The following is a 13,304-nucleotide window of genomic DNA, read 5'->3' as shown; positions in this document are numbered from 1 at the left end:
GTTTAACAGTAATGCAAGCACGTTCTCATTGCAGGGGAACCGGGCTTCTTGTGCACACAGTGCCCTTATGTCCCAGGGCCTCCAGGTCTCCCAGGATTGCCGGGGTTAGATGGTGTAAAAGGAATCCCAGGTACAGACCATTTGCATGCAAGTTTTTTTGCAAGTATAAATGGGTCAACTCATTGGGCAGTAAAAAAAGGGATCAGATTTCTGGATGTCATGATGTGGTTTATATGAACCTAGAGGAAGACTCTCAAAAACATATTCTGTATGTTTGGTAAGCCAAAATACCATAAAAGCTGGCATGTTTCCCTGTTCCATTTTAGTCGCTGAATTCCAGCAAACGATGGTGTTATCCAGGAATTATAAACTCATATTCCTGTAGGAGATCAGCAAGTAACTCAGAGGAGTAAAGCAGCCATACTAAACACACATCACTTCTCTCTTCCGTAAAGAAATAAGCTCTCTCCCACTTTGTTCTCAAAAGACGTGACCTTTCTCCATACATTTTTTCATGTCCCCACTTTCAATAAAATCATGGGCATATGCACTATTTCACATTCCTCTTAAGGATACAAGCGCAATAAAAAAGTATACTAATAGACAACAGTGCTGGGGACAATAGAGAGTGGTGAGGACTGTGGTAAACCAGAGGGCACATTGAAAGGGGCCATCAGGCATTCAACTCCAGCATAACGTTACTTTGCAGCATTTTAGGCCCTGTGTTAATAAATCTGCCAATTTTTCATGAGAAGAAAGAAATTATGATTTTTATCTGAAATCTCTTTTTTTTTGATATTAGTCACTAAATCAATTTTTGAAGGAAAAAACCATTTCATAGGCCAATATTCTGAGGGCCATATAGAGGATCTGTCACTTCGCTTGTCAACCTCTGGGCCACACCAGGACTCTCCACCCAACACTGTTGGTCCAGGCTGTCACTCCCTCTGCTGTCCAACTCCCCCGTCCTCAGTCACAGAACCGGCCAGGGACAAACCTTGAAGCAGAACAAGTCTGTGTTTATTAGCTGGGCTCCTCTGCCCCTTGTGCCACTCCCCTGGCTACCCAGGGCCTCTCACAGGGTACCATGCAAAGTCTTAGTTCTCCCATCAGCTCCTTGGTCTTTAGACACCATCATCAAACTATTTATCACATCAGCAAGAGCTCACGTTGTGGAGCCCTTGGTCAGCATGCTAGGCACTTTTCTAGGTGTCGTATGTGCCTCCACACTTTATTCCTCACATCAACCCTAGAGGTAACTACTATTCATTAACTCCATTTGACAGATGAGGAAACTGAGGCATAAGGTGGCATAGCAAATAAGTGGTAGAGTCTGGACTCAAATCCAGCCTGGACTCTCCTCCAAAGACATGCACTTTCCCTCCACATTGGCATCCCTTAATTGCTGTCCCAGGGGCTGCCCTTTGAGCAAGTTAATCCAAAGGTCTACCTGGTAACAGAGATAAGGGGATGTTTGTAGGTTACCACCATCCAGTAGACATCTGCATTGGCACAGGGTCTTCAAGGAGGCTGGGTCTCAGTCCAAAGAAGACAGGCTAATGGTGGCAGCTGCGGGCACTGTGGCCAGCCAGTAAAGGACACACATTCGGGCAGGGATCCTTCATCACCCACAAATCCCACCACTGCTCCTTTATAAAGACCTTAGTTACCTTGCAATCGCCGCCCCTTGATTCCCTAAGACAGGCTTGAGAGGGAAGGAGGAGGTGAAGGGTGAGGGGGTAAATGGTGGGGGAAATTGTTCCTTATGCAGCTCCTATTCAGTGCCCAGGCTTCTGGGAGAAATGTTCTATTAAAACAGAAGCTAAAAGTAAGTGAAGGAGGGAGGAAAAGAATAAAAGCGATGCCATCATTATTTTCCTACATTCCCCTTAAGGGACCTCTGGCTCAAGGCTAGAAGGCAGGTGGGCAGCTCACGGCTGCTGACCAACGAGTTGTGTTATTGTATTTTCCTTGGTTTCTCTGCAGTTGGCATCCTACAGGTATAGCTCAAAGAAGTAGTTTAGATTACTATCAAACAATATTTTCTGGCTCAAAATCATCAAAAAATAGCATATGAATAAACTGACCTGAGATCCATCCAAAAGATCCTCAAAAGGGATCATCTTTACAAAGATATTTAAATACTTACAGGAAGTATAAAACTGTGTAGTAAAATGCAATTTGGCAACAGATATCCAAAGCCTCAGAAAAGTTTGTGCCCTTTTGGTCCTGCAGTTCCACTTTTAGGCATTTATTATAAAGGAAATAATTGGATAAATTTGGAGAACTAAATATGCAGAGATATTTATCATTGCATTGTTTACAACAGCTAAAAGCTGAAAAAATAATGTCAATGTTTAAAAATAGCAGTTAGCTGAATAAGTAATTCACCCACACAATAGGCTTACACAGCCATTTGAAGTGAAGCTATAAATCTATATTTATTGACATATGAATAGTATGATTCCAAAATAGTGTGTATATAAGTCCTTTGCGCTTATGGATATAAAATCTAATGGGTAATCTACATGAACAGTTTGGCAAGTATTGTCTTCTGGTAGAAGATTTATGGATGATTTTTATTCTCTTCTTTCTGTATAATTTCTTTACAATGAACATATATTACTTTTATTATCAGGAAAAATGTGTACCTCCTCAAAATTATAAAGACAGGAATTTTGGGAAGCTAAAATTTACAAGAGTTCCTGTTTTTTACTTGCTCTCTTATCCACTTATTCACTCCCATTCTCTTCTTGCACTGTGTGTTTTAAGATGGAAATTGTCAATCTTTCCTCAGAAGGAAACACCCTATTTTCTTCATACACTGCGTTACCCTGGCTTCTCAGAGCTGGTGTTCAGTGAATATTTAATAATTCATTGCTTTGCAGGAGGACCAGGAGCAGCTGGCATTAAAGGAAGCACGGGGTCCCCAGGAAGTGTGGGTCTTCCAGGATTTCCGGTAAGATTTCACGGTTCTGAAGTTTAGTTTCAATTTGGACAATGGAGCATCACATATAAGTCATCAGTTGGTGCCTGGCAAAGAGTAGGCACTTAATAGATACTTGATGATTAAATGAATAAATGAATGACGTGTGAATTAGTAAGTGAATGAATTAATGAATTTATAATCATTTAAAATGGTGTCAGAGACAGAACAAAGATCAGTGGTTGCCTGAGGCTGAGTTCAGGAACAAGGATTGACTGCAAATGGGTTTGAGGGAATTTGGGGAAGTGACGGGAATGTTTTAACACTGGATTGTGGTGATTGTGGCATAAATGTATAAATTTACTAAAAGTCATTGAATTGTATTCTTACAAAAGATACACTCTATGGTATGTAAATTACACTTCAATAAAGTTGTTAAAAAGTTAAAATTTTGCTTATCATAATGAATCAGAAAGTTATATATGGATACGTATATTTAAGTCAAATTATCCAGAGATGCATATTAAAATTTACCAACAGTCTAACATAATCTGAATTGTGATGATGATTGCATCATATTGAATTATATTATTGTGCATGTTACATTGAATTTTACTGTTTAACTGAATTCTTTTCCAGTTTTGGAAGCAAAGACAAAGCAAAAAAATCTTGAAATTACACTGTAGGCCAAAGAAAGTGTCTGAAAAAAAAATCCATGTTCATTAAAATTGAAAAGTTCTTGTTGGCTTTTTTTTAAGATTGACACAAGAACAACGCTAACTAAATGCAATGCAGACTTATTTCTGTACCACCCTAGGGATTCCCAGGTGCTCAGGGTGACCCAGGACTCAAAGGAGAAAAAGGCGAAGCTCTGCAGCCAGAAGGACAAGTGGGTGCCCCAGGGGATCCTGGGCTCCGAGGGCATCCTGGAAGAAAGGGCTTGGATGGAATTCCTGGAATTCCAGGAGTCAAAGGATTACCAGGACCTAAAGGCGAACTGGTTGGTATTCAGTAACTTTTTTCAAATTTCTCTTCCTATAAATTACATGCTCTAAAGTTAAGAGATGAGGTGACTTCCTTTCAAAAAATTGTTTGGCCACTCAGCACATTTCATCCTTCTAACTGCACAATGAGGCATCTTCAAATAAGCGGGCATAACCTGAGCAAATATTTATAGTATTTTGACAAAATAAATAGGTAGCACTTAATAATTTTTTTAGCCCAAAGGAAATTCTACATTGATAATGATCTTGTGTCTTCTACCAGTTACAATTCCATATTTATATCAAACAAGTTTATAGAGAAGTTCGGAAAATGATTAATAGGAAAGTTTTAGTCAATATTTTCGGGGCAATGATCATTCTTCTAAGTAAAAATAAATGTGTAAAATGACCGAATATTTAGGGATAGGGTTATCAAATAAAGAGAGCAAATGTTTTGTCATTTACATTATTTAAGCTTATGTAAATTCTCTCTCTTTTCATGGGATAGAATCTCTCACATGTTCATTCGAGAGATTCCTACCAGGATCTGTTTTAAAATGTCATGGAGTCAGAGGCTGAGAACCTCACAACGGATCTATGAGAAGTTTGCAAGTCATGCTGCCCAGCCTGGTGTACGAAATACCAGTTTCTCCCAGAGTCAATCAGTTTTATTCAATTTTCTCAAAACAGAGAAACCTGGCAAACCAATTTAAAGGTTCACTTACAGCCTCAATATCAGAATATGAATTGTGACTCCCCAAGATGTAGATACAATAGCAGTCTTTCCTAGACCTTTTTGACTACAAAACACTTTTTGGCTGGGAGCAGCTAGCAGGACCAATATTTCACACTCTCCTTTGGCAAACTGCCAGGCTGTCCCCCAGATGGTAGTTTGCTTATAGAGGGACAGAGTCTAGAATTCTTTAGGTTTAGTATTAATACAGTTCATATGATGCCCCTATTTGCATCTCACTAATTTCTTTATTAGTTCTAGTAAAGATGTCCCAGAAAGTGAGAGAAAATCAAGGAGCTGATTTGAGTCCATGCCCTGTCATTATTAAAAAAGGACCACTTAGCCAGCTTTTAATATTGATCAAAGAAAAATCTGGTCAAATTTATTATTTGGGGCCATTTTGGGGAAAAAGGGAAACTTTGATTATTTTGTCAAATTTAACTTTAAAATACACAACTCATTTTCAAAGTTATATCCTATGAAATTTAAAAAACGATATTTTATAAGGAAAAATTAATACAGATAGAATATCTCTTTTGTAATGAAAATAGCTGGTGAAAACCAATCAAATAAAGTTTGCTGTACTTGTTTTATTTTAGAAATGTGCCATTAACATGAATGTCTCACCTCTAATGCCATTTAAACCATTGGCCGATTTGAACTAAGTATTAGGGACTATTATCATATGGGTGGCATCTTACCATAGGACATGTGAAGTGGAACTTGAAAGTGTTTCAAGTGAACCAATGAAGTTTCAAATGAAATGCTGCTGAGTTCCAAAAGGCATAAAACGATAAAAACCATACAGTGCTCTTATGTTAGTAATAGTTTCCTTCACATGCCAACTGCTTTTTAATTCAAGATCTTCTCAATGATGACCTAAAGGTATGCATATACATAGTAGGATTAACCTGTGTAAGGAGATGCTGGAATGGAGCACTCTCCAAACATAACTCTATTGTCACAGGCCCTGAGTGGTGAGAAGGGGGACCAGGGTCCTCCAGGGGATCCTGGCACCCCTGGGTCTCCAGGACCTGTAGGACCGGCTGGACCATCAGACTATGGATTACACGGAGAGCCTGGTCCAAAGGGCACCCAAGGAGTTCCTGGAGCCCCTGGACCACCTGGAGAAGCCGGTTGGTTAGTTTTCTTTCCAGTCCTGTTTTCCTTTGGAGTGGGTTGATGGTTCCTACAGCTAGTGAAGCTCTCTCAGGACTAATGAATGTATAGAAACTTGCTTCCAATATGTAGAATATGTCAACTCATGGACACTGGGAAAGGATATGTAGGATATGTTAAAGAAAATCCATTTTTTCCCCTTACTGAGCAATTCAGCTGGAATTGCCTAGGATAGTCTATATCTATTAGTGATATAAATATATGGGGTGAGTGGAAGTCATTTATGATAAACAAAAAGGAGGCAAAAACCCATGAAATTGATCTTGAGAAGCCTCTTCGAGGACTCAAGATCCCAGTAATGTTATCACAAATTTGTCCTTTTTGATCCATAACCCAAAAGATGGTTTATAAATAAAACTTCAAAATATCTAAGACAAATGAAGAAAAGTTGTCTGAGAACAGTTTGAAAGTCCTGTTGACTTCGGGCTCCACGTGTAAGGAACATAGCTGGATTCAGGAGGAATCCGATCCTCAATGTTTGTGGCAAAGAACATGGTGGAAGATGAGAATTGCATGTTACTGACAGTTTTCAACAAACAATGCCACCATGGTCATTTTTTACTTCTAAAATCACTTTAAAGGGTGAGACCCAATAAACCAGTGTTCTCCAAATCTTTTTATAATACCTCTCATCAGTAATAATTTTTGAGGGCACATCCCCAAAGTATTCATATATAATAAATTGTATGCATGCATTTCTGTCCACAGATGTACATAAACCTTATTTTATGATTATTTATATGTATTTTTTTTCTGCACCTTACTTCTGAGGCTGCTGTTCTATTCCAGGGATTGGCAAACTATGGCGGCCCAGTCCCAAATCCATTTATGTGTGGTCCACAAGCTAAGAATAGTTTTTATATTTTTAAATGATTGGGGAAAAAAACCAAATAATATTTCTGACACATAAAAATTCTATGAAATTCAAGTTTGAGTGTGCATAAAATAAAGTTTTATTGGCACACAGCACACATTCATTTACGTGTTGTTTCTGGCTGCTCTCATGCATGATGGCAGAGTTGAGTAGTTGTGACAGAGACCATCTGGACCACAAAGCCTAAATTATTTGCTATCTGGCCTTTAACAGAAAAAGTTTACTGATTCCTCCTCTAATCCACCTTTTAACTCTCTTCTGTTCTTTCTAAATGTGAATCTTTAGTGAAGGACTAAAATCATAAAATATTGTAAAATCATAAAATATTATATGACAAATATATTGTCATAAAATATATTATCATCAAATTTTTCCCATCATACTACTGTAAATCTATTTTTTCTATAATTATATGAATATATGGACAATACTAATAACTAACACATTTTTAACCTTGGCCATTGTGGTCAGAACATTATCCCAAATCTTTACCAGCTGGGTACGCATGATTTCCCCAATGACACACGAGGAATTTATCAGAGAGGTTAAAAAATGTGCCCACCCTCACAGACCTTATAAATAGCAGGGCCAAGATTCAAGCACAGTTCAGCTTGTCGGGCCACATTTTCATGTTTTGTTCAATATACTGTTCTGCCCTCCTGTAAAAATTAGTCATCCAATAAATAAATATCCGACCAGTATTCATCAAGATGTAAGCTGAATTCCATATTATCAATTTTCTTTAGAATAGGGCCTCTTTCAATAGACCAGCACGTTGAGCTATTAATTAAAACAAGACTTAGACAATAGTAGATGCCTATAGATATTTGTTGACTGAATAAGAAACTTTCTATGGGCTGGTCATCTTTAAGCCATTTTTGAAGCCTGTGGCAGCAGAGACTATTTTTTATATTCCTTGGGATATGTTTGTAAACAGCTTATAATTATATTTTTGTTTCTGAACAAAGAAAAGCTTCAATATGCACACCAGTCTTATGATCATAAATTTTCTTAAGGTCCTAAGGGAGAATTCAATGTTTTGACACCAGTCCCAGGCCCCCCAGGATTTCCAGGGCCCCCAGGCCGTGCTGGGCCCCGAGGCCCACCTGGTGAGTATCCCCTTTGTCCAGTCTGGTGCACAGCATCAGATGGTACCCTGACTCTCCTGGAAAAATATTGTCCCCGTTATAAGGAAAAAATACACTCATTGGCTCCTAAAGAGAGCACAAGCCAGAGTTCTGTCAGATAACAAGCCAACAGGCAGGGGACTTGGTGTTGTCCTTTGTGGTTATTCAAATTATTCCCATTCTGCTTCTGATTCCAAAGGAGAACTGATATAATTACTTAATTCGAATTCGAGAGCAAAACTATCTTCATGGATTTTTGGTGGAGGAACAAGCAATGTTTGCCAATGGTTAATCGTGATGGTTCCTACAGTGTCTTCATTTGAAAACTTAATTTCTTTGCCAATATGATCTAGAATTTAATTTTTCATGCATGGAGAAAGACTTATATAATTCAAGATATCTAGAATTTTTTTCAGGAATTAAATTATATTTTCAAAATTATTTGCAGCTCCTAATGATTAGTGCTTTGGTTAGGAGAAAGGGTTTACAGTTGGGGTTATGTTAAAATTATTTCTTAATTTTCAAAAAGGTCTAGGATGACACAGAAATTTAGACATTTTGTTTTAGGTCAAGATAAAGGAAAGTTGCTAATGTGGATGTATGTGTTTTTTTAAGGTATCCCTGGATCCATAGGAAAATGTGGTGATCCGGGTATTCCTGGGCCTGATGGTGAACCAGGAATTCCAGGAATTGGATTTCCTGGGCCTCCTGGACCTAAGGGTAAATTTCAAAATTTTTGAAAATAAGGTTCCTTGTGGATATTTAGAAAATGTAAATACATATAATGACTAACATAGAAGATAGCCATAATATCCTTTAAAATTATGTGTCCCAAGAGTGTTAAATGGGAAAAAAATTTACAATAATGTTAGGCAGCATTCACATTAATTTATGCAATCTCAACTCATTTACATCTTTTTAATGAATGGAAAAATATGGGAAGTAAACTCACCAAAATGTTTGTAGTGATTCTTCTTGATTGTGGGATTATGAGGAATTTTTTTCTTGACTTCTTAATAGATGTCTGCACTTTTTCCACTTACACATTTCTTCACTTTATGCATTTCTTTAATAACAAAAAACAATTATTAAATCACAAAAAGCTGACTTCCTTCTATGCTCCAAAATAAATTACAGAAGTTATCTTCCTTTAGGAAAAAGTACTGCTTCCCATCGGAGGGAAAACATACCACAGAAATCCACATACTGAGGACTTAAATAATAACCTGAGGCTCCCCAGGGACAAATACATCAAAGTCATGTCCAGCATAACATAGCAGTAACCTCAGTCCCTGAGGGCTTGCATACAACTTCAGATTTTATGATAATTTCATGTTTTTTCCAACATTATTTAAAATATAATCCCTTTGTCAAAATATAATCCCTTTTATTGGTGCTTCATCTCTTGGATTAATATGTCAACAATGTTTATCATACATAAGTTCTGCCCAAATATGGGAATATTGATTTTAACTTCTGAGTATTTGAAATGGAAAACATAATCACATTTCTCATTTCCAAGAATGGCTTTGATGCCAAGTTCTTGCATTTCTTCCTAATGATCTCTGAAGTAATGTACTTCTCCTACTATAAATGCATCAGAGAGAAGTTACTTCATTACATTCAATGGCTGCTAGAGGACATTAGGAAGTAATTCTCCTGAGCAACCCCTGTTGAGAAAGGCTATCTTTCTGGGTTCTGGAAATGCTTTACATTTTGATCTGGGTCATGCTGGCGTAGACATATATACGCATGTAAAAATCCAGTTGGCTGTATACTGTATGCAAAATATACTTCAAAAAAAGTCAACCAAATGATCAACTAGTATTAATATTTAAAGAATTGTAGGGTGCTGTGGCTGGCCCAGTGATGTAGTGGTTAAGTTCACATGCTCCAATTCAGTGGCCCAGGGTTCACTGGTTCGGATCCTGGGCGTGAACCTACACGCCACTCATCAAGCCATGCTGTGGCAGCATCCCACAAACAAAATAGAGGAAGACTGGTACAGATGTTAGCTGAGTGACAATCTTCCTCACACACACACACACACACACACACAATTGTAGGGTGCTAACCGACAAAAATGGAGGTCATTTTTTTAAAAATTGGAAACCAATGTAATCAGATTTGCAACTGAATTTATTTTTAACTGCTAACTTAGCAGTTGGCTTTCTCATCATTCAAACTTTCATAAAAACATCTCTAGCTGCTTGCCTCATAAAAACATTAGATAAAATAAGAGAGAGACTGCTCAGAACCTTTTATTAAGACTAATCCTACAATCTTTATTATCTTTTCTCTGTAGGAGACCGAGGTTTTCCAGGAACAAAAGGATCACCAGGTTGTCCTGGAGAAATGGGAAAGCCAGGGTTACCCGGACAGCCAGGCCTCCCAGGAGCCAAGGTCTTGGAGAATTAAAATGCAGACTGATAAGGGGGAGAGGAGGAACAATTACAGTCGGCCAGTTAGGATGCTTCTGCCAGGCAGAACACTGTGCGCAGAAATTACCAATATATTTGTAAATGATGATACATTAAATATTTTTTTTAAGTTTCTCTGAACCTTCCCTCCTTTTTAGAAAAGAAAATATAAGGTATTAGAAGACAAGTTTGTTTCTCTCTTTCTTCCTTAATCTTCAGAAACATTCAGAGTATTTAAAATGGGAGAACTCTAGAAAGAAATATAGACAGCTATGAAAAAACTATTAAAAGTAGAGACATCTAGACTGTTTACAGAAAATTCCACAGTCTTCTGAAAAAGAGGCTGGAGGCTCTGAAGAATTATTGAGCATAATTTTATAGAAAAGTCAGCAACTAGAGTTGAAAAGGCAAAGTTGATGGAATGGTGGTGACTCTGTGTAAAAAGGACTTAGAACCTCTGTAATGGAAATATTATTGTCAAGTAAGGAGCCCTACAGACCAGTCAGTAGTCAGTAAGGATTTGGAAGCATGATATAGTAAAACTAACATGATTTCTGTGCTACAGGGAGAACCAGGACCAGCCATGCCTGGGGAACCAGGAATACCAGGTTTTCCAGGAGAAAGAGGCATTTCTGGGGAAAATGGAGAAATTGGACACCCTGGACTTCCAGGTCTCCCTGGATTTCCAGGAACTGGAGGGCTTGATGGACCACGAGGTACAATAGCAAGTGTGATTACTTTTCTCCACTGTGAGCTTAGCTAAAATGCAGCAAATGGAATGTGGAGGTGCTCAAGCATGAAGAATTCTTCTCAAACAAACTTTTTGCTCAATAAATAGAATCTGTGGGGCCTAATTATTTTTCCGTTAACATTGCTGCCCTACCTTTGTTCCTTCTTTCTTCCTTTCTTCCTTCCTTCTTTCCTTTTTAATGAGTGTTCTCCATATAAGACACATTAATGGTATTAAATATAGGTCTGGTTTAGGGGAAAAAGTTACAGGAGAATGATTCGGATAGCAATACTAGGATCTTAGGTTTTGGCATCTGAATATATTCTTGGGCTCTATTTTACAGGGGATCCAGGGCAGTCTGGACCACCCGGAGAAAGAGGACTCCCAGGAAGGTGCACAGAGGGTCCCAGGGGAGCCCAAGGACTTCCAGGCTTAAATGGATTAAAAGGGCAACAAGGTAGGAGGGGGCCTTGTAACCAGTCACCAGGCAGGCAAGTGATGACATGGGACTCCTACTCTACACTTTGCTGCTTAACATGGGAACTGTCCAGCCAAAAGTCCTGACCACTGTTCAATGGGAAATGTTATTTTGGAAATATAAACCTTATTGTCATAGATTCATTGCAATGTGTACTACCTATAGAGGAAGAGACCTGAAATTAATATAATAAAATTGGTCTGTGTCTTTTATGCAAGAAAATATGAATACTGAAGATATATTTAGATGTGTATTTACATATATGTTTATATAAACTCTCAGGAAAAGCTTTACATTTAATATTTCCCTAAGTATTTTAAAGTGGTAAATTTATCCTGATTATTAAAATAGAGTGAATGTTTGCAAAGATATGTCTAACAAGCTATAAACTAAAATACATAGTTGATTGCTTTACAAGCAACATAAAAGAAACGGTATAAAAATAAATCTAAATTATGCAGGCTAGATGGTCCAGATCATGGGAAATTTTATCTTTTTGGCTCCTCTCAACCAGATCTGCGAACTATTTCTGGGAAAAATCCTTTAGAACGCAGCTAATGCCTGTGGGCTATCATACTGCTTAAATGTTCACAAACAAATTTTTGGCCAAGATGTTAATTGTTGTAGTGGTGCTAATATTGTTTCCAGAAGCATCTGGTGGCTTGCCTCCACGTGAGTGGCTCTGTGTGTATTCTGCAGGTGAAAGACTGAGCCACAGTCATAAAGTGCAGTCCCAGGAAGTGCCTGCAGGACTAGAAAATAAATCTAAATTCTACACTTTTATTACTGCATGAATCATTGAAAGAGAGAATGTTAAAGCCAGAAGGGATCTTAGAAATTTTACAGAAGGGGACCTAAATCAATCAATCAGATAAGTGTGTGGTTTGCCCAAAAATCACAGAGCTAAATATTTACAGTCATAAAATATTTCTGGAGTTGGTGGGGAAAGCACTTGTGTGTTCATTCATTCATTCATTTATTCATATATAGGCAGAAGAGGCGAAACAGGGCCAAAGGGAGACCCAGGTATTCCAGGTTTGGATAGGTCAGGATTTCCTGGAGAACCTGGACCACCAGGAATACCAGGTCATCGAGGTGTGACGGGACCACCTGGTCAAAAAGGATATCCAGGAAATCCAGGATTTTTAGGGCCACCAGGTATCCTTTTTTGTGGTTTTATTTTTTTTCTTCTCTCTTCTTCCACATTTTCCTTTTAAAGTGGCTATTTAAACTAGAGATAGGCATAGGCTTTTGACTCTATGCCTCTCTTTCAGTTAGTATGTTTCTTCTTCTGAATTATTTGTAAGGAGACAAACCGCTGGAACATGGTGGAGGTAGGATGATAACATTTCACAATTACCAAGGATATGACTATTTTTGCTGTGTAATCCTTTTTATGTATTACTCCTAAAATATATTTGTTAGTATTTTGTTGAGAATTTTTGCATCCATATTCATAAGGGATACTTACTGGTCTGTCGCTTTCTTTTCTTATGATGTTTTTATCTGGTTTTGGTATCAAGGTAATGCTGGCCTTATAGAACAAGACAACAAGACAGGAAGTGTTTCCTCCTCTTGTATTTTCTGGAACAGTTTGTGGAGAATTGATGTTCTTTTTTTCTTTTTTGTTGGGAGAGATTGGCCCTGAGCTAACATCTGTTGCTAATCTTCCTCTCTCTCTTTCTTCCTGCTCCCCCCCAGAGCCCCAGTACATAGGTGCATACTCTAGTTGTAAGTCCTTCCACTTCTATGTGAGACACCAACACAGCATGGCTACTGACTGACGAGTGGTGTGGTTCTGTGCCCAGGAACCAAACCTGGGCCACCAAAGCAGAGCACACCAAACTTCAACCA

General features: G+C 38.2%; 1 protein-coding gene across 2 annotated transcripts in view; it reads left to right on the top strand.

Moving 5' to 3' along the window:
• COL4A3 (collagen type IV alpha 3 chain) overlaps positions 1-13,304 on the top strand; it is a 129,538-nt gene that overhangs the window by 87,569 nt on the left and 28,665 nt on the right. For both annotated transcript variants that reach the window (XM_046644948.1, XM_046644947.1), the window contains exons 23-32: positions 35-130; positions 2,889-2,959; positions 3,744-3,926; positions 5,610-5,778; positions 7,712-7,804; positions 8,438-8,542; positions 10,128-10,225; positions 10,808-10,958; positions 11,316-11,429; positions 12,441-12,608. In XM_046644948.1, the coding sequence (XP_046500904.1) occupies positions 35-130; positions 2,889-2,959; positions 3,744-3,926; positions 5,610-5,778; positions 7,712-7,804; positions 8,438-8,542; positions 10,128-10,225; positions 10,808-10,958; positions 11,316-11,429; positions 12,441-12,608 (1,248 nt within the window). The remainder of the gene's footprint in view (positions 1-34; positions 131-2,888; positions 2,960-3,743; positions 3,927-5,609; positions 5,779-7,711; positions 7,805-8,437; positions 8,543-10,127; positions 10,226-10,807; positions 10,959-11,315; positions 11,430-12,440; positions 12,609-13,304) is intronic.

The sequence above is a fragment of the Equus quagga genome, chromosome 17 (assembly GCF_021613505.1).
Source record: "Equus quagga isolate Etosha38 chromosome 17, UCLA_HA_Equagga_1.0, whole genome shotgun sequence".
NCBI classification, from domain to species: domain Eukaryota; kingdom Metazoa; phylum Chordata; class Mammalia; order Perissodactyla; family Equidae; genus Equus; species Equus quagga.
Note: the sequence above shows the minus strand (reverse complement) of the source record. Positions and strands in the feature narration are given on the sequence as shown.